General features: G+C 40.7%; 2 protein-coding genes across 14 annotated transcripts in view; one reads left to right on the top strand and one right to left on the bottom strand.

Moving 5' to 3' along the window:
• The window catches only part of PJVK (pejvakin), a 36,294-nt gene that overhangs the window by 9,827 nt on the left and 6,287 nt on the right, over positions 1 to 20,180 (top strand). For 3 of the 10 annotated variants that reach the window (XM_054257472.2, XM_035304388.3, XM_054257473.2), the window contains exon 1: positions 17,503 to 17,964. The exons of 2 other annotated variants lie outside the window; for them this stretch is intronic. In XM_054257472.2, the coding sequence (XP_054113447.2) occupies positions 17,604 to 17,964 (361 nt within the window). In that variant the 5' untranslated portion in view covers positions 17,503 to 17,603. Of the gene's footprint in view, positions 1 to 17,502; positions 20,095 to 20,180 lie in introns of those variants that run through there. 5 more of the 10 variants (XM_054257476.2, XM_002749268.7, XM_054257474.2 and 2 more) reach the window with 4 other exon arrangements.
• PRKRA (protein activator of interferon induced protein kinase EIF2AK2) lies at positions 847 to 17,738 on the bottom strand. Of its 4 annotated transcripts, XM_078327320.1 has the most exons (9): positions 17,541 to 17,738; positions 16,819 to 16,988; positions 13,254 to 13,335; positions 11,424 to 11,533; positions 10,418 to 10,496; positions 9,251 to 9,368; positions 7,326 to 7,420; positions 5,534 to 5,708; positions 847 to 1,560 (listed from the first exon to the last, which is right to left on the bottom strand). In XM_078327320.1, exons 5-9 carry the CDS (start codon positions 10,472 to 10,474, stop codon positions 1,403 to 1,405), a joined length of 603 nt encoding a protein of 200 aa, XP_078183446.1. In that variant the 5' UTR covers positions 10,475 to 10,496; positions 11,424 to 11,533; positions 13,254 to 13,335; positions 16,819 to 16,988; positions 17,541 to 17,738; the 3' UTR covers positions 847 to 1,402. The 4 variants fall into 4 exon arrangements, with proteins under 4 accessions (XP_078183446.1, XP_078183445.1, XP_078183447.1 ...); XM_078327319.1 differs by lacking the exon at positions 11,424 to 11,533 and having other exon boundaries at positions 13,205 to 13,335; XM_035304394.3 differs by lacking the exon at positions 11,424 to 11,533 and having other exon boundaries at positions 1,074 to 1,560.

Below are 20,180 nucleotides of genomic sequence, written 5' to 3' on the forward strand. Positions count from 1 at the left end.
TCATTTCTTTACAGGCAAAAATACCTTCTATATACTTCCTTCTGTATGAATACATGAGACCTACCTTCAAATTTCCTCTATGAAGCTTTCTCTGATCTCCAAACACAGGGCTGACACTTCCACTTAACTTAGAAAGCTAGCACGAGCTGGTACTGACAGGTGGGAAGACTTGAGATGTTACAAGAGGATATATGGAAACACGAAAGGTAAAATTAAAATCTGTTCATTAGACTTATTCCCTAACCTGTTAACCACTCTTCCCTTTAGAACATTTTTGCAATTGAGCAAGCTGGGAAGGTTTTTTGGGTAATTCTACTGATGCTTTTTTTTTTTTTTTTTTTTTTTGAGACAGGGTCTCACTCTGTCACCAAGGTTGGAGTGCAATGGTGTCATCCTGGCTCACTGCAGCCTTGATCTTCTGGGTCCAAGCAATCCTCCCACCTCAGCCTCCTAAGTACCTGGGACTAAAAGTGTGCCACCACACCTGACTGATTTTTTGATGGGGTCTCACTATGTTGCCCAGGCTGGTCTCAAACTTTTGGTTTCAAGGGATCTTCCCACCTTGGCCTTCCAAAGAGTTAGGATTAATAGCATGGGCCACTGTGCCTGGCCAAATGCTTTTTAAACTAATAATTCACCTGTGTATGGTTATGTCAAAGAAAAATACAAGGTTGCATAGGCTTAGAAAAAGTAAGGAAGTAACCCATTATATGTATGTTTGTAAATTTTGCTTAGGCCATTGTTTTTTATTTTCACCTTTGATTTTTAGAAGTAAATTAGAGCTATATAAATAACAGAATATCAACATTAAAATGTTATTCATAACAATGGCTAACAAGAACAGGGTGACAGTCAAGTCAGTAGCTTTTTAATAAAATGAGAATCCCATCATAACAGCTCTTTGTTACATGAATTCAAATACACAGCAGGCTAATCATGTTCCCTGAAATTTAACAATCATACTTAATAAAGGCCTGTTAGTGCTGTCCCTCAAGACTCTAATTCTAAAGGGCTTCCTCTGAATTCCCTTTACAAAGCTTTGTGCAAAGAAGAGCTTAAGCACCAGTAAGAAAGACTGTTGCTAGCATTTTTATTTCATTATCATCAAATACAAACATGCAGTTTCTTTCTCTGATGTGCATGGCACTGTAAAATGGGTGCTACACTCTGTCTTGTGGTACAAAGTTTATAAATACAATATACCGATACAAAGTTGAAGCCGTTAAAAAGAGCTTAATAACAACTACGAGGACAGAGTTAAATCTGGAGTGTTGATGGAATCTATGGAGTGATTTAAAAACAAGACATAAACTCAAACACTATGGTAAAAGTTTTTACTTGGGACGAGGCAAGAGGGGAACTTTTTATGTACTACTGAAGGATTTTTTAAGTTGCTCCAAGTTTACTTTCTTTCTGCTATTATCTTTAAATACTGCAAAGCATTGTGAGCTGCATCACTTTGTGCATTGCCACAGGAGATACCGGAGCCGTGACAGACCGTGATGGGGCTGGTGGACAGTTCAGCAAGACACTGATACTGTCCGTTGGCGCTCAGTTCTTCTGTAATGACACATTCAAGCACGATGGTTAATGTCAAATATGTATAAAGTAGATCCCTTTGTAAAAACAATTCTTATTTTCTTTTTAAGCATTCACTTGAAATCTTTGTTTTGCTTGTACAAACAAAAAACCACAACTGCTCAGCTGTAGCAGTTTTCAAACATACTGTATTTCATAATCATCTGACAACTTTAAAGAAATACAGATATTTAGGCTGCACTCTAGCTCACTCAATCAGAAACATAGGGTTGGGGGTGGCTGATTCCTACATTTAAAAAAGAAGAAAGCTCCCAAGGCAATTCTAATATGGTTAGTGGAACAGTGTTTGGAAATTACCGAACCACAGTAACTTTCTCAAAAGACAAAGAACCATGTGCTAGAGGACTGGAGAGACTGTATTTTCCACTAGGGTCATTTTCAGGAGGCATTTGAACCAGGAATAACTTGGGTCAAGGCAAAACCTTCCCTGTGCCTCCCTTGTGTCTATTAGAAAAAAAAGTTTTAATTGATGCATAATAATTGTATGTATTTATGGAGTTGTCCGTTCATGTTGGTAGGTTTTGAGTCTGTGCAGAGTGTAGTTCTTTATACTGTAAATGGGTCACGGTGTTTTAAAAACAATACCTGACCCAGGAAACAAATGCTCTTCCCATCAACTGATGAGTCACTCTTACTAAAGATGACTGAAATGAGGGCAAGGGGGAAGAAGTAGAAACGTGTGGTATGATTTAAAGTAGGCATAATAAAAATGTTAATTTTGATATTCCATTTAGTGGAAAATATCCAGAAACAATGGGATTATTTAATGAGTGAAAAGGCTTTCTAGTTCTAGTATCTAGGTTATTTTATTTTCTTAGAAAAATTAATCATTTTAAAGTAAGCACTTCAGTGATATTTCCTATTTGCAATGTGCACAACCACCATCTCTATCTAGTTCCAAAATATTTTCATCACCCCAAGCGGAACCTCATTCACATTTAGCAGAGGGTCCTTATTCTCCCGACCCTCCAGCCCCTGCTTGAGGTTCATCCATGTTGCAGCATATAACAGAACTTCATTTCTTTTTACTGGCTGAATAATATTTCATTGGAAGGAGAGTCCACAATTTGTTTATATTCACTGATGGACATTTGGGCCTGTTTCCACCTTTTGGCTTTTGTAAATAGTGCTGCTACGAATATACAAATATCTGTGTGTATAGGCGTTTGTTTAAACACCAGTTTTTGTTTATACCGCTAAGTAGTGGAGTTGATGGGTCACATGGCAATTCATTTGAGGAACTGAGAAGCTTTTTCCACGGAGGCTGAACTGCTTTATATTACCACAAACAATGTATAAGGTTCCAATTTCTCTACATCCTCACCAACACTTGCTATTTTCCACTTCCTTAATTATAGCCATCCTAGTGGATATGAAGGGTTATCTTACTGTGGTTTTGATTTGCATTTCTCTATTGACTAATGATCTTGAGCATCTTTTCATGTGTTTTTTGGTCATTTGTACATTTTCATTTTATTTTAAAATTTTGAGACAGGATCTTGTTATGTTGTCCAGGCTGGTCTCAAACTCCTGGGTTCGAGTGATCCTCAGGCCCAGTCTCCCAAAGGGCTGGGATTACAGGTGTTAGCCATTGTGCTCAGACCATTTGTGTCTCTCCTTTGGAGAATATCTAGGTTCTTTTAAAGAGAACTGCATGAAACTAGCCAAATTAACAGACTGTGGCTTTTAGACTGCTTTCCATATGTGTAAGAACTATTTAGTTCTCAAAAGTAGGAAGAAATGTTTCAAAAGCATCATTAATTCATAATCTAAAAATGTATTTCAGGTTTCCTTTTTTCCCTAGATTCTGTATCCTTCCTAGTCCTATTCATGACATGGCTCGTTCATCTCTGTATTCTAAACCCGCAGCAGATTGCAGACACTAATAAATATTCATTGGATGAATGGTCTCTCATCAGCCACCTTTTCTTTCTTTCTTTATTTTTGAGATGGAGTTTCACTCTGTTTCCTGGGATGGAGTGCAGTGGCATGATCTCGGTTCACTGTAACCTCCGACTCCTGGGTTCAAGCTGTTCTCCCACCTAAGCCTCCTGAGTAGCTGGGATTACAGATGCATGCCAACATGCCTGGCTAAGTTTTGTATTTTTAGTAGAGATGGGATTTCACCATGTTAGTCAGGCTGGTCTCAAACTTCTGACCATAGGTTATCCACCTATGTATGGTCAGACACGGGCGTGCCTTGGCCTCCCAAAGTGCTGGATGCCTGACCTCTTTTAGTTCTTTTTTTTTTTTTTTTTTTTTTTTTTTTGAGACAAGGTCTCACTCTGTCACCCAGGCTGGAGAGCAGTGGCATGATCATGGCTCACTGCTGCCTCAACCTCAGGGGCTTGAGTGATCATTCCCACCTCAGCCTCCCTCGTAACCAGGACTACAGGCATGTACCACCATGCCCAGCTAATTTTTCATTAGACACCTTTTCTAACCATCTGTTTGCACTGACTTCCCAGGTTTTACATCATTCTTGGTTTACTAAGACAATGCACTTAACCCATCCTTCAATCCCAGAGTAGCAGAGATTATCAGAAGTTCTTTAAGCCTAAGTGCCCTACTTTCCCAGGACCAGGGGGCCCTAACAAGCAAGGTCCCCACATCTCACTGTGGTTGGATAGGGATATAAAATTTCTCACACATTATACTGATGTTAAATCAAGATACCTTGGCCAGGCATGGTGGTTCACACCTGTAATCCAGCACTTTGGGAGGCCGAGGTGGGCGGATCACTTGAGGTCAGGAGTTCAAGATCAGCCTGGCCAACATTGTGAAACCCCGTCTCTACTAAAAAGAAAAAATTACTTTTGGGAGGCTGAGGTGGACGGATCATGAGGTCAGGAGTTCTAGACAAGCCTGGCTAACATGGTGAAACTGTCTCTACTAAAAATACAAAAATTAGCTGGGCGTGGTGGTGCATGCCTGTAGTCCCAGCTACTCAGGAGGCTGAGGCAGAAGAATTTCTTGAACCTGGGAGGGAGAGGTTGCAATGAGCCGAGATCATGCCAGTCCAACTCCGGCCTGGGCAACAGAGCAAGACTCCATCTTGGGGGAAAAAAAATACAAAAATTAGCCAGGTGTGGTGGTGGGTGCCTGTAATCCCAGCTACTTGGGAGGCTGAAGCAGGAGAATTGCTTGAACCCAGGAGGCAGAGGTTGCAGTGAGCCGAGATTGTGCCACTGCACTCCAGCCTGGGCAACAGAGCAAGAGTCTATCTCAAAAAAGAAAAATAAATAAAGATACAAAACATTGAATTAAAAGAAAATCCATACTGACTTGCTTTTCCCTCTGTCCATATTTGTCTATCCAAATGATTAAGGGCTACAGAAAATACAGATGATGATGGCTAGGATGAGATTAAACTATAAATTGACTTGTCTCCACTTACCTCCCAGAATTGGCATACAGTGACCAAGTAGAGAGAAAAGGTCTGGGCACCACAAAGTTGGTACTTGTGCTAGGAATCTGGGTGCCTTTTCATTTGCCCAGCAGCCCATCTGGGCTAGTTTAACAGCCAGGGAATCTGCGGGGACTCTCCCCCTAATCTTGCTCTACCACTGACTAGCTATGTGATCTTCAGCAAGTTTCTCAACCTTTCTGTGCCTTTCTTTCTTCACTTATAAATAAGGGTAAGAGAACTTGCTTCATAGAGTTAGTCTGAAGATTCAGTGAGTAGATACATGTGATCTCCTTAGAACAGTGCCTGGCACATAGTAAAATTCTATCTTTGCTATTATAACTATAGATGTTAGCTATTATTACTGTCCATAAGAATGGGACATATCAATTACATACATTATTGGCCTAGTAATTATATATACTTAGAATCCCTGATCAATAAAATACATTATAATAAATTTTTGTTTCTCAAACACACTTTTAAATGAACATGTCTTAGGAAAGCCAAAGAAAAATAAAATCATACCTATATCCAAATATGTTATATTAAAACCTTGTTCCTTGGCAATTTCACTAAGCAGCTGGATGTAATCTGTATTTGGAATACTAAGGAGACTTCTTTTCAGTAAGTTGATCTTTTCACCAGGAGAATTCCTCAAGGAATGCCAAGTACATCCTAAAGAATGTCCTACTACATTTGTCTGAAAAACAGAGATAAAGATTTAGACTCTTAACTAGGACTGGGTTCCAACAACAGTACCAGTATAATTAAACGTACTTATTAAGCACATTTAATATGTTAGACAACATTAAAAAGCACGCATTTAGGAAATACTACAATATATTAGAAGCACTTGCAATAATACACTGAAAGTATTTTGTATTTTGTATAGTACAAATGTTTCTCAGTCAAATTTTCTGATGGTCACATTAAGAGGTACAAGATATTTGGGAGCATTAATCCACAAATAATTATATCTGCCTAATGGGGCAATTTGCAGATTAAAATATTAAACAATTTTCATCTTTTTTAAAATTAAATACCAATCACTGTAACTGACAGCTATAAAGCAGAAAACAAACAAACAAACAAAATGTAAAAAAACCATGAAATGTGCAAGTTGGGTTTGAGGAACAAGTCATTCAAATAAATGGCAGGATATCAAAAAGTTCTTATCAGACTTCTATCCTAGAACTCCACTGAGTATTTTTTCCTTTTTCTTTCTGCTTTTCCTCTTTTCTTTATTCTCTCCTATTTCCTTCCCTTTTCATCTCTGTCCTTAAAATTCCTTATATTTCCTTAAGTTTACGGTTCTCAAATTGCTTTCACAGGCCATTAATAAAAACAACTACTTTCTGAAGTAAGTAGGACTACTACTTTTTTTTTGTATGGAGTCTCGCTCTGTCCCACAGGCTGGAGTGGAGTGGTGCAATCTTGGCTCCCTGCAACCTCTGCCTCCCGGGTTCCAGCAATTCTCTTGCTCAGCCTCCAGAGGAGCTGGGACTATAAGTGCACACCACTAAGCCTAATTTTTTGTATTTTTTTTAGTAGAGACAGGGTTTCACTGGGTTGCCCAGGCTGGTTGTGAACTCCTGAGCTCAGGCAATCTGCCCACCTCAGGCTCCTAAATTACTGGCATTACAGATTTGAGCCACTGCGCCTGCCACAGGTACTACTCCTAATTTTATTAATGAGCACAACAGAGGGAAGGCAATTTCCAAAAGATTCTAGAGATGGCATGATATAGAATTAATTATTCATTAGATTTACCAAATAAAAATTTATATTACAGAAACTTTAAAATACTGTTTTTAAATAAATTAAAAAACACTATTTACATGGTTTAAAAATACATACAGGCACTAAGAACAAATACATAATGAGCCCACTAAATGTTTGCTGAGTGAATGAATGAACAAAGGGATGTAAATGTCTTGAACTCCCAACCTCAGGTGATCTGCCCATCTTGGCCTCCAAAGTGCTTGGATTACAGGCGTGAGCCACCATGCCCGGCCTACAAAGGGATGTAAATGTGCTGTCACTCTGAAGGCAAAAATGGCACTACTGGCCTATCATCTTTAGATCCTGTCCTATTATTCTGAATTTGACTGTGTCTTCCAAGCTCTCTTACCTAATTACGTCTGTGATCCTGACTCACAAACAGGAAGCTGCTAAAAATGGTGTAATATATAACTGAACAATAAAGATTTCTAAAAATCACAACTCTGAAGTATCTATACAATAAGAAAACAAGGGAAGTTTCCTACAGCAAGAAATGCTTAATGATATTAACATCATAGCTGTTGACATTACTCACTAAAGAAATGTGGTTCTCTGGAGAAATATTACTAAATTTGGCAAGAAATTTCTCAGCAGCATTCCTTTTGGCTTGCTTTTTTGATGCCCCCTTTCCTGAACAAAGAAAAAGAAATGGTAGATTTAGAAAAGAAATTAGTGTCCACAGAGGATGATCAAATGTATAAAGTATTGTGTTTAATCAGAGAACCTCAAGGTTTTTATTATATGCTAGACTATTTTTTTACTGACATGATATCTTTGTTGTGCTGTTTTGTTTATATAGCTATTATTTTTTTCTTGAAATGGAGTCTCACTCTGTTGCCCATGCTGGAGTGCAGTGGAGCAATCCTGGCTCACTGCAACCTCCGTCTCCTTGATTCAAGCAATTCTCCTGCCTCAGCCTCCCAAGTAGCTCAGATTACTGATGCCCATCACCATGCCCAGCTAATTTTTTGTATTTTTAGTAGAAACAGGGTTTTGCCATGTTGGCCAGGCTGGTCTCAACTCCTGACCTCAGGTGATCTGTCTGCCTCAGCCTCCCAAAGTGCTAGGATTATAGGCATGAGCCACCACGCCTGGCCTTTATAGCTACTAATTCTTACACTTTTAAAGGCATTTAAGTTTTTCTTTAATAGCTATGCTTTCTGTTTTTCTGTAATAGTTGTATTTTCCTATGTCTAGCATTACTGAACCACATTTGGGTTAATTCTGACCAATTATTCAGATTTATTAAAATACATCTGGATTACAACTCCTCTCTCTCTCTCAATGTCTATTTCCTGCCTTGCGATCTTCTCTACACTGACAATTACGTGGAATTCCTTTTAACAGGAATAAGAAAGGCACAGGAGATGCTGGAGTTGAAAGATATAAATACCTCCATGCTTTTGTTTTATAGATTAAAAAACTGAGGTCCAGAGAGATTAAGTAATTTGCTTAACCTTGCAAATAAGGACTGCAAGGATGGAAGATGAGGTTCCTGCTTTTGGCCCACTGCATTCTGTACTGGCATACACTACCTCCCAAAGGCAAACAGTTGCTTATTACTTGAAACTATTATCTGGCTAAGGTAAAATCCCATTTTAAGCCACTTTAAAAAATGACAAAAACATGCCAGAGAAGTTAACAGGAATTCTCACTAGTACTTTTTTTTTTTTGAGATGGAATATCGCTCTGTCACCAGGCTGGAGTGAAGTGGCATGATCTTGGCTCACTGAAACCACCTCCTCCCGGGTTTAAACAATTCTCCTGCCTCGGCCTCCTGAGTAGCTGCGACTATAGGCATGTGCCACCACGCCCAGCTAATTTTTGTATTTTCAGTAGAGATGGGGTTCCACCATGTTGGCCAGGATGGTCTCGATCTTTTGACCTCATATCTGCCCGACCTCCCAAAGTGCTGGGGTTACAGGCATTAGCTACCGCGCCTGGCCACTCGTACTTTTTTAAGTGATAGTTTTTCTTATAGTTTATGTCCTTTATAACATAGGAGTTGCTGTAATTAAAAAAGATAATTTTCATTTTTATCTCACTGCAATTATTTGCCATCTAGTCTCTTATTAATCATCTCATTTTCAAGTGTAATCTTCTTCTAGTCCTCCTATTTTCTAGAATAGCTGTTAAAATCCATGAGATTTATTATGGTTTTTTCTCCAAAATGAGTTTTTTTTTTTTTTTGTCACTAATTTATCAATGAAGACTGTTTAAAGTACAGAGCCGATAGTCTATTAATAATCTATGATTTTTAAAAATATCAAATTAAGAAGTCTAAGTATCTTAAGCCAAATACTTATACTTAGATTCAACCTCAGAAAGTCAGAGACAATAAAGGAGGAGTGTATCAATTTTTTCTGCACAGAAATATTTGAAAACATTACAACAGAAATTTCTATGGTTATTCATTATCTGAAAATATTTCAAATGTCTTTAATTATAAGAAGTAAGTACCAGTTTCCATAAATGATTCTAGCCTGCAAATTGTAGTATATTCTCTCTTATGAGCAGGTCCTCCCTCCTGGGAAAGAGTATATTCAGGTAGTCTCCAGCCATGATGAATAGCCAATTCCTGTAAAATCAAGATGAGGCTTTAACAGTAATTTTAACTATGCAATGGCTCAATCACATAAATATTTTCATAATTTTGATCCAATTTCTATGTATATGTTGAAAAGAATAGTGATTTTCTGCAATGGATGAAAGAGGGAAGACACTCTATTTCTCAAAGACATTTCCCTCATTTTATATCTTTATATCCCAATACCAAAACTGAAGCAGTTGTGAGCTATGAATGGTGTTCCATTAAACTACAGTGAGCTGAAATCAGACTTCAACTAGAAAAACAAGCTACTACCACCCTCTTTGGGAACCCCAGAGGAGACATCTACAGGTTTCACTGCCATCAGTTCCTAAAGCCTCTCTCCTCCTGGCTATAGACTTCCAAACCCACAGCTGGCCAACTACTGCATTTGAACAAGAACACATGAGGAGCAGGGACAACAAACAACAGACCTGGATGAGGGGGACAGAAGGTGAGGAAAACTATAGAAAAGACTGTAGAGCAGGAAAAGGAGACCAATGGACTGGCTGAATAATGGGGAGGGGAATGGTCTAACAGACCACACGGATCATCTGCAAGCAGGATAATCTGCATATAGAAATTCAAAGCTGAATGTATGTATGTATGTGTGTGTGTGTAGATGTAAATATATTTTTTTAGTAGAATAAGCAAATAAGCAGCCTACTTTCCTTTTCTTGAGTTAGGTTCACTGACTTAGGCTCTTTATAAAAAGTCTTCTGTCTCAACAGAAGTAGAATTTTTAACAAGAGTAGCAACAATTATTCTTAAAGTATAAAACACTCTACCCATGTGCACTGAGGGCCTGTTGATCTTAAATGAGAATTCCACAAGCCAAAGGCAAATACTGTATATAAAAGAAAATCCAAAACATAAATAGGAAAATAATTTCAAGTTAGCTCTATAAAGCTAATGATTATAAGTTGGAAAACAAAATATATCACTGTCTTATCTTTAAAATATTAATTCCTTGTGTTAGCCCTTGTGATATTATAAATTTTCATATATTTTATCAGTAGACAAAGAACTGTACAACCTACCTGTAATGAACCAATAGGATTAAGCTGGTTCTTTGGTTGCTTGGAAGGGTCAGGCATTAAGGGGTCAGGAACTGCAAAGCTAAACATTTTTTAAAAGTGTTATAAAACAAAGTAATTTCCCCCAAATTATGAAATAAATGACAAGCATTTTCTAATTAACTCTCTCTGTTTTTTTACTTATCATTCCTTCTACATGGAATGCCCTTTTTTCAGACCTCTTTTATGGGAATCTGATCTATATGTCACCCAAGATCTGTCTCAAATGTCACTTCCTTCAAGAAGCCTATCCTTTTACCCCAATGGTTTATAATCTCTCCTTCTCTGAAACATTATAACACATGGTTTAATCTTTCCTCCAGGAAATTGTTTTACCATAAATAATATACTCTTACAAATATATATAATTTGTCCATCCTTCACCTCACCTCTCCCCTGTTCAGACTGTAAGCTCCCTGAGGTAGGGCTTATGTAACACTTACCTACATAAGCTTTGTTGTGTTTTGTACATAATAGGCATGTCATAATATATTTAAAGAATACTCTTGGTACAACTATACAAAAAATGGAAGATGAACAATGATCCAGAAAATTTAGCCTGACAATGTGAATAATACAGATTATAAATATTGTTTTTTTAACAGAGAGAACTATGAAGAGCTATCTGTTTGAACTATCGGCTGCTTAGTGCTGGGATAATTCTCTAAGATTTACAGGTATCCTGCATAATACAGATGGCTTAGATAAATTTGGTTTTAGCATGTGGGAACTATGATTAGGGAAAAAGAGAACAACCACTTCTAGGGAGTTTGAAATTACTGGTTCCTTGGCAGATCAGTGCTTAAAATTGAATGAGCAGCATTCCAAGGTTATTACCACCTAGGCAACTGGAAAGTCACTTTTCCATGACAAATGAGGTTTAGTTATTGCCACTTCCTCAAGGATTTTTTTTCCAACTGCCAGAATTTCAAGCTTTACATAGGCTGATGAGATATGAGTATTCACTTACAATGTTGCATGCCGAAGCTACCCAAATAATTGTGATGGAGAAGTGAGAAAGTCTCTGTATTAAGTCAGGCCACTTTAGGCCTGATTACAGCTTAGTAATTCTCATTTTATCTGTCAAGAAGCAAAAATAGAGTAAAGTTTGTTAGCTTTTTCTGCTGACAAAGTGAAGTGCCCAGATGCAGAAAGGACAGTCCGTACCTCATTTCTACAAATGTACTTAATGGTTTTGGTTCACCTTCAGGCTGTACAGAAACAGCATAGCCATTACCAGTGGGGGAGAACCCAATACCTGCCATGTCATTTGGCATGTCTTTTTTTTCGTTTTATTTGTTTGTTTGGAGACAGAGTTTTGCTCTATCACCCAGGCCAGAGTGCAGTGGCCCAATTTCGGCTCACTGCAATCTCTGCCTACTGGGTTCAAGCGATTCTCATGTCTCAGCCTCCCAAGTAGCTGGGATTACAGGTGCGCACCACCATGCTCAGCTAATTTTTTGCATTTTTAGTAGAGACGGTTTTACCATGTTAGCCAGGCTGGACTCAAAACTCCTTACTTAAGTGGTCTGCCGACCTTGGCCTCCCAAAGTGCTGGGATTACAGGTGTGAGCCACTGTGCCTGGCCTTGTTTTTCTTTGAGAAAGGTCTCGCTCTGCCACCCAGGCTGGACTGCAGTGGCGCAATCTCAGCTTACTGCAACCTCTGTCTCCTGGGTTCAAGGGACTCTTGTGTCTCAGTCACCCAAGCAGCTGGGATTACAGGCGCCTGCTACCATGCCTGGCTAATTTTTGTACTTTTAGTAGAGATGGGGTTTTGCCATGTTGGCCAGGCTGATGGTCTCAAACTCCTGGCCTCAAGTGATCCACCCACCTCAGCATCCCAAAGTGCTGAGATTATAGGCATGAGCCACCCTGCCTGGCCTGGCATGTCTTAAAAGCTGGACCAGATCAATTATAATGCATGGCCCTAGATAATCAAGCATCATCTCGTGAAATGCAAGGCAGCTGCTTATCCAGAAGGTTGCCATGTTGCTGATAAGTTCGAAACTACCCAAAAGGTTTAGAATGACTTATAAAAAGATAGAAATACTACTTGAGAACCTAACTACCTCTAATCCAAAAGCCTTTCTATGACTAAGGAATCAAAAACCCATCTCAAATTCCCTGGTCTCTACTGTCAGCTATGAGCAGTATATACCAGATTTGTACTTCAGGCATATGAGTACACGCACGAGAAGAACTTGAAAGCATGTCACGCACCCAAGTGTGCCCAGTGGAAACCAAAGGACACTACTTAATAATACGTGAGATGGTCCAGTACCAATATTCTGTCCAGAAACACCTAAAGTAGTAAAAAAAAATCTTACTTTCGAAAGGTATGTCAAGAATTAATATCCCACTTAACATTCTCTTCTTTTGGCATACATTATATGATAAAAGAAAACCTTTGCCTGCTTTTTCAAAATTAGAATTCCTAAAGAGTACTTTTAGTTATCTTTCTCCATCTCACTTTGTTTTCTTCAATGTAGAAATAATCAAAGTATTAATAAAGAAAGTTAATATTAATATTTGTAAGAAACACTGATTTTCTACTGTTGCATCCCATTAAAAAAATAACAGTAAAGCCTAGTTCATAAGTGCCTTTGTTTAATAGCTAATTGCTGGATTTGACTGGATAAAGTTTTCTTTAATGGATGGTAAGTTTTCACAAGGAAATAGAATTTGAGAGGCAGGATGCTAACTGTTCACTTTGTTGCTTTTGTGAGCATGTTCAAATTTTTAATCTTACCTCAGCCATGATATTTTTGAGCTGCTGAATACAAAGAAATTTAGCTCACCAAATACTTGCATTGGCTTTCAAAATGTTTATGGCAGCCTCTGCAGCTCTATGTTTCGCCAGCTTCTTACTTGTACCTTCACCTGAATTAAGATTTAAAAAAAGAAGTCTTTATCTCCTACAAAAATGTGCAGCTTACATAGATGTTTTCAAAACACAAAGTCACTATAGATTTTACATACACAAACTTAGTAATAAAAACATATACTACATGCAGTTATACACTGTAATATTTGCCATATGAAAAATATTTAAAAAAACACAATTTTTAAAGTTCTATGTATTTAATTCTATGCATACCTACATAAAAATCCTTATTTTTACATTATATATGTTTATTACATAACATGGTAATAAAGTAGATTGTGCCACAACTCTGAAGAAATGCAACTCGGTATTTTATTTTTTCTGTATTCCTGGAGGGGAAATTCTTCTGCAGCAAGAAGTTTATTTTAAAGGAACCATTTACAGCCGAATTGTTGGATAGCAAAGTGTGCATAATTTTATTCTGACAGTCTGTCCTATAACGTATCAAACTGCTCTGCTAGGCTGAGCCGTTGCGATTATGTGTTGGGTACAACAGGAAAGAGTTTTATGAAATAAGGTGACAGCTTGTTATGTATCTTCTGGACAATCTGTATCTTCTGCTTGGGTGGTTATGTTGAGACTAGGGATAAGACTGGGGTCTAATTTCAGTAAGCAACCACGACGGCAAATGATAAATTCATAAATTCAATCTTTTTCCTTTTGAGTTCAAACTCTCAAACCCTCATGGAATAAGTTTCAAGTATGGCCCTCAAATGTGAGAAGATACACAAACCACACATTTATCTGCTAACAGGTATTAGGGACAGTATCCCTGCCCTCAAGAGCTAACAGCCTAGTGTGTAATTTTTGTCTGTTAATAGGCACCTGAAATATGGAACGGGATATTTTACAACAAGCCTAAGTGCAGGCTGTAGCAGAGTACATAAAAGCAGCAGCTCTTTTACTCTTGGTCAGGATTCAGAAAGGTTTCATGAAGAAAGAGATAACTAAATGGAAACCTAAATGATGAGTAACAGCTAATAAAGAGAAGAGAGATGGGGTATTAGAAAGAGCATTCTAGGTAGAGAAAGGGCACCTGCAAAGGCTCAAAGGCAACATACAGTACAGTGTTCTCAAGAATCCCAACTAGTTGGCTTTGGCTAAAGTGTAAGAGCTTTTTTAAAGTGTAAGAAGCAACGCTGTAAGTCATGTTAAGAAATGTGCAATAGGCCAGGCACGGTGGCTCACACCTGTAATCCTAGCACCTTGGGAGGTCGAGGTGGGTGGAATGCCTGAGGTCAAGAATTAGAGACCAGCCTGGCCAACATGGCAAAACCCCATCTCTACTAAAAACACAAAAATCAGCCAGGCAAGGTGGCACACGCCTGTAATCCCAGCTACTCGGGAGGCTGAGGTAGGAGAATCGCTTGAACCCGGGAGATGCAGGTTGCAGTGAGCCACGATTGTGCCACTTCTTTCCAGCCTGGGTGTAAAAGTGAAACTCTGTCTGAGAAACAAACAAACAAATAATCAAACAAACAACATGTATTTATCCAGAGGGTTATGGGGAAACCACTGAATGGATTTTGAGATGAGGAAGACATCTGAATGCTAGAAAGTACACTGGTTGTTAGGGCTGGATGAGGTGGCTCACACCTGTAATCCCAACACTAATAGAGGCTGAGGTGGGAAGATTGCTTGATGCCAAAAGTTCAAGACCAGCCTGGCAATGCAGTGAGACCTTGTCTCTACTAAAAATCAGAAACATTAGCTGGGCATGGTGATGTGCACCTGTAGTCCCAGCTACTCAGGAGGCTGAGGCAGGAGGATTGCTCTAGTCCAGGACACTGAGGCTGCAGTGAGCTATGCTCACGCCACTGTACTCCAGCCTGGGTGACAGAGCAAGACCTTGTCTCGAAAAAAAAAAGCAAGACCAACTTGTCTCAAAAAAAAAAAAGAATACTGGTTCTCATGTGACAAAAGGACATCACGAGACTAGAAGATAAATGTACAGCTATAGGACTGCAGCTACAATCCAAGTGAGAGATGACAGTGGCCTAGGCAGTAGCAATGGCCAGAAGAGAGAAGCAGATAGATGCAATGGATATTTAGGAGATGGAGTTTAATGACAGACTGGACAACAGAAAGAGAGATGGGACGTAGTTAGGAAGACAAACCCACATTTCTACTGAACTAGTTGATTATGGAGACTTTACAGAGAAAGGAAATGCAGGGAGAATGGGTTTGAGGGAAAAGATGAATTCAGTTTGGGACAATGAGAGGCTTGAGGGGCTTCTGTGTAATCCAAGCAAAGATGCTCGACAAGCATAGACAGATACACTGTTCTGTAACTGGGCTTGGGATGAAGATAGATATTTCAGAATTATCAGCCTTTGGATAGTATTGGAAGCAATGGAGGCAGATAAGCTTGCCCAGGAAGCCATGGTAGTGTGAGAAGAGGGCATAAGCAAAACAGTTGCCATAGGCTGTCAGTCTGGGGTCTAAAACACATTGAGGGGAAAAAAGCCTCCTTTTTCTTGAATTCTTCCCGTTTATCCAGAAATAGACTAGCTAAAGAAGTAATGCAGTGTTGACTCTGGTTCCCATAGGGACCCTTCCGGCCAGCACCTACAATGTAACTGCCTCACACAAAAAGTTTTAAACTTTTCTTAAAGTGGCATCAATTAAAATAAAGGACTCTAAACTTCCAGGGACACAAACAAATGCTGCCTTCAGATTTACCAGATGGTAGAACTTGAGCCTTCCGACTAAATTTTTTTTTTGGCATTCTTCCAAATTAAATTTAGCATCCAGTGTTTTGTGTTTGCAATTAAATAGATACGTAAGAAAAATAATGTCCACATTTACAAATGAGCAACTTCAGTTATTTGCTCAAGCTCACAGACCAAAAGAAGGCATGAACTTTGAAACTTCATTGCTATGTGACTTCATTGCTATAGGCATGTTACTTAAAATCACTCTGAACCTGTATCTTCTTGTGTAAAAGTGGATAATATACAAAATATCTGTTCAGTTTCAAAAACTAGAAGTTATTATACAATATAATATATGAGGATCTTCTTTCTGCCCTTCCTCATTTTGCTTGGATACAGAATCAAGACTGGTACAATGGACCTAAAGTACAAATGAAAATTCTGGGGTCATGCCTGCTGGCATCTGCTATAATCTGTGAAACTTCACAGTACCTACTGGCCCAGCTATGGCTGCTCCGAACCTTTCCTGCTTCTCTCTAATTCTTAGAGGAACCCTAGAAGGATCCTAGGGTATGAGAGGAGCTGTGCAGGATGGCTGGGTAACTTTTTAGTTTCTGAGCTTCTTTGGTATCTGGGGAAGAGAAAATTAATTGGGAATAGAATTAGATGAGGATGGGAAGTCCTAGCGACCTGAGATGAGAAGTCTGTTTCAGAGCCTGTTCCTTAGAGCTGTCTGGTAAAAAGAGCACTTTTCTGAATTGAAAAGCAACACCAAATCTTGAATGCCAACCCACTCGGTCATCCATGTTAACTGTGTATACAGACCTGTGCAGGTTATGTCACCAACGGTTACTCTGAAGGTGAAAGTGGGTACGTGTATTTGCACATCAGATCTTTCACATTCATAAACCGGGATGTTCTTGGTCTTCATGCCGTATTCGTGTAATACCTGAATCGGTGTTTTCCCTGGCTTAGCTGTTATCATCTTCCCCAAACTGCAAAAACCAGAAAAAGGTGTGCTTTGCATGCCAAATTGGAGATTAAAGCAGAAGCGTGCAGAGGCCAGTTTTGACCGCCACCGACGATGACGCTGGAGGCGCGGAGTTTCCCGGCGGCCAGGGCCAGAGCTGGCGAGGCTGGGGCGCACCTGTCTTCCGGCCCCGCTGCGGCAGTCACCCCGCTGGGGCAGGCGGGGTGAGCGAGGTCTTTAGAGAAATAACTTGAATGCGGGTAAGAGATTCTCAACAGAACAGGGCTGGCAGCAGCGCCGCAGCCTTAGGACCAATCGTAAAAGCCTTTCCCGGGCGCGGCGACCGCGCACCACCTTCGCAAGCCCGCGCACCGCCGTGGGCCAAGAAAGGGGCGGGTCTCGGCCGCGGACCCCAAACCGCGCCGCCGAGAGGGCGGGGCCGAGCGCCCGCAGCCTCGGAAGTTGGGCTGCCGGGCAGGGGCTTTACCCAGAATGCAGCTGGAGGGCCGGCTCCCCGCGCCCCGGCCCCGCCTCCCGACGCTCCCGGCCCTGGGGCCTCGACTACCCGCACGCTGACCTGAAGGTTCCGCTGTCCTCGCGCTCCAGCGGCGGGGCCTCGGCGCGGTGCCTGCTCTGGGACATGGCGAGAAAGGACGGCTCAGCGGCGGGAGAAGAGCGGTGCCGAGCAACGTGCTTGCTCCCCGTCCCCAGGAGGAGTTCTAGCGCCGCCGCCTCCTCTAGCTCCCCCTGCTCCTGCCTGCGTTCCTCCGGCGAGGGGGCGGGCGGGGCGGGGGCGGAGCCTTGGTGCCGTAGCTCCGGCTACGCCCCCTCGCTGTCCAGCTCCGAGCCTCGGTCCCGGCCCAGACCCGCCCCTGTCCCCTCCAAGGTCCGTCCCCTCCAAGGTCCGTCCCCTCCCCGCCCGGCTCCGCCCCTCTGGGCTCCGGCCTTTAGGCTCCCGGGGCTTCTCTGCGTCCGCCCCTGCCGGCGCCGGCCAGCCAGCAGTAAGGCCTCAGTTCTTTGTCCTTAGCAGGAAGCCTTGCCCGGAGAGAGGAATTGTCCGGCGTGGGTCTAGGGTGTTTGAGGCCTGAAGTTAAGCCTTTGTGGGAAGGACGGATTGGGGACTGGGTCACTTTAAGAAAACGATTTCAAAATAACGAAGGCAGAATTGCTAGGAGACTCCCCGGGCCTGGTCCCGAAGCTTGAGACCCCGGATATATCTGCTCCAGGGGGCTGCGGTGGGCTCTCCGGATCCCCGAGCCCTGTGTTTAGGAACACGCGGAGACGTCCAGAGACCTTTCCTCTCCCGCCAGGCGGGCTCCTTTGTCTTCTGGGCTTCCGCTGCGAGATGGAACGCTGATCAGTGCATATAAACGAAGGCCTTTCTCTGGCCCTGTGTTGTAATGGCGTTTGCCTGGGATGCAGCACCTTTGGTGGGCCATTAGATGTTGTGTCTCTTTTCCAGGGGCTTGCTAGACATTTGCAGAAATGCCCCCCTGTGCTTACTCGTTGTTCTGGACGATTGCTTTGTACAAGCTATCCATTCGAAAGGATGTTATTAAAAGTGATCTATGGCGGGGCGAGGTGGCTCACCTGTAATCTCAGCACTTGGGAGGCCTAGGCGGGTGGATCGCTTGAGGTCATTTGTTCTAGACCAGCCTGGCCAACAGGTGAAACCCTGTCTCTACTAAAAGTGCAAAAATTAGTTGGGACTGGTGGTGTGCACCTGTAATCCCAGTTACTTGGGAGTCTGAGGCAGGAGAATCGCTTAAACCCGGGAGGCGTATGTTGCAATGAGTGGAGATCGCACCACTGCACTCCAGCCTGGGCAACAGCGGAAGACTCTGTCTCAAAAAAAGAAGTCATTTATTATTTTGTTAGCATGTGAGCCCTGGATGTTTGAAAGCAAGTGAAAGATGTTCAGGATCTAATCAAATGATATCGTTTGATGCTTTAATTAGAGTATGAATAGAGATTACTATCCGTCACTGTTTTAATGAGTATCTTATTGGAAGGGCTACGCAGTCACCATTTCAAAATATATTAACGTATGCATAACACCTATGGCAAAACATTTCAGCACTTGGGTAAAATTCATTTTTAGTCACAAAATCACTTAAAAACAGGCGAAAACTTTAAATAGCTCTTGTTAAAGGTTGAGTAACTGGGATAATAATGGTGAAATAAAAAGATACAGCAGGACTCCATTTCAAAGAAACAGAGTCTGTGTGCCAAACTTCAGAATAAGAAACCACTAGGTAATAGTTTATATAGTTACTTATATGTAATGTGACTTTGTTTTTAAAATAAAGATCTGCATATAATTGTTTCTCTATAGTCTGAATTCATATTTAATATTAAATAGTTTTATAAACATGTAAGATGGAAGGTGAATGAAATGCTCAGTGAACTGTATGCCGTGAGGATTCAAATCAGCACTTTTGTGTTGCCAAAATTCTAGTGGTGGACTTGTGAAGGGATTCCCTTTGGACTAGGTCCACTGTAGATGGTATCCGGGACTATCGTTAGTGCCTAAATCGCGTTGCTTCCCACAGGGCTATATGCTTCCCTTAAAATTGGTCCACTGCAGTGGCAAATCACTATTTACTGTGATCCTTATAGACTTTAGTCATATTTTTATGTTATTAATTTTCTCTGTATATTTTAGTGCTATAGCCTGCCATTCCAAATTAAACGTGCTCTTAGCATATCATTTTACACCGTTGATCTATAATTCATTACCTGAGCACATGAGTGGAGGCAGTGAATTATACAGTAGTAAACTACTTGGTGAAACCAAGCTTTGTATTTATAAGGTGTATAATTATATTTAAAAACAAGCAATGCTTAATTTTGTGCCTGATTTTCCTCTTTGAAAATGGATTTATCTGGGGGTTGCAGTTGATGACGTTTTGATATTAATATGTTTGCTGCTGCTACCAAGAGCTTTGTCAAGCAAGTTGGAGATGGAGGGAGATTAGTTCCTGTTCCAAGCCTCAGTGAAGCTGACAAATATCAACCTCTAAGTCTGGTGGTAAAAAAGAAGCGATGCTTTCTGTTTCCTAGGTATAAATTTACTTCAACACCTTTTACACTGAAAGATATTCTCTTAGGAGACAGAGAAATTTCAGCTGGTAAGTTTAAATGTTTCAGAGTGACAACTGAGTCGTTGGTATTACTGGTAAGCTAAACATAGGTTATATATCCTACTTACATTAGT

Source organism: Callithrix jacchus, chromosome 6 (assembly GCF_049354715.1).
Source record: "Callithrix jacchus isolate 240 chromosome 6, calJac240_pri, whole genome shotgun sequence".
In the NCBI taxonomy this organism is placed as follows: domain Eukaryota; kingdom Metazoa; phylum Chordata; class Mammalia; order Primates; family Cebidae; genus Callithrix; species Callithrix jacchus.

Excerpts from the sequence above, each read along its gene's own strand:
- PRKRA (XM_035304394.3), bottom strand. The coding sequence starts at position 17,605 with ATGTCCCAGAGCAGGCACCGCGCCGAGGCCCCGCCGCTGGAGCGCGAG. Across the intron at positions 9,369-10,417 it reads ATCCTATTGGTTCATTACAG|GAATTGGCTATTCATCATGG; the intron begins GTAGGTTGTACA and ends TTGATTTTACAG. Across the intron at positions 7,421-9,250 it reads AGAATCATTTATGGAAACTG|GAAAGGGGGCATCAAAAAAG; the intron begins GTACTTACTTCT and ends TTCTTTGTTCAG.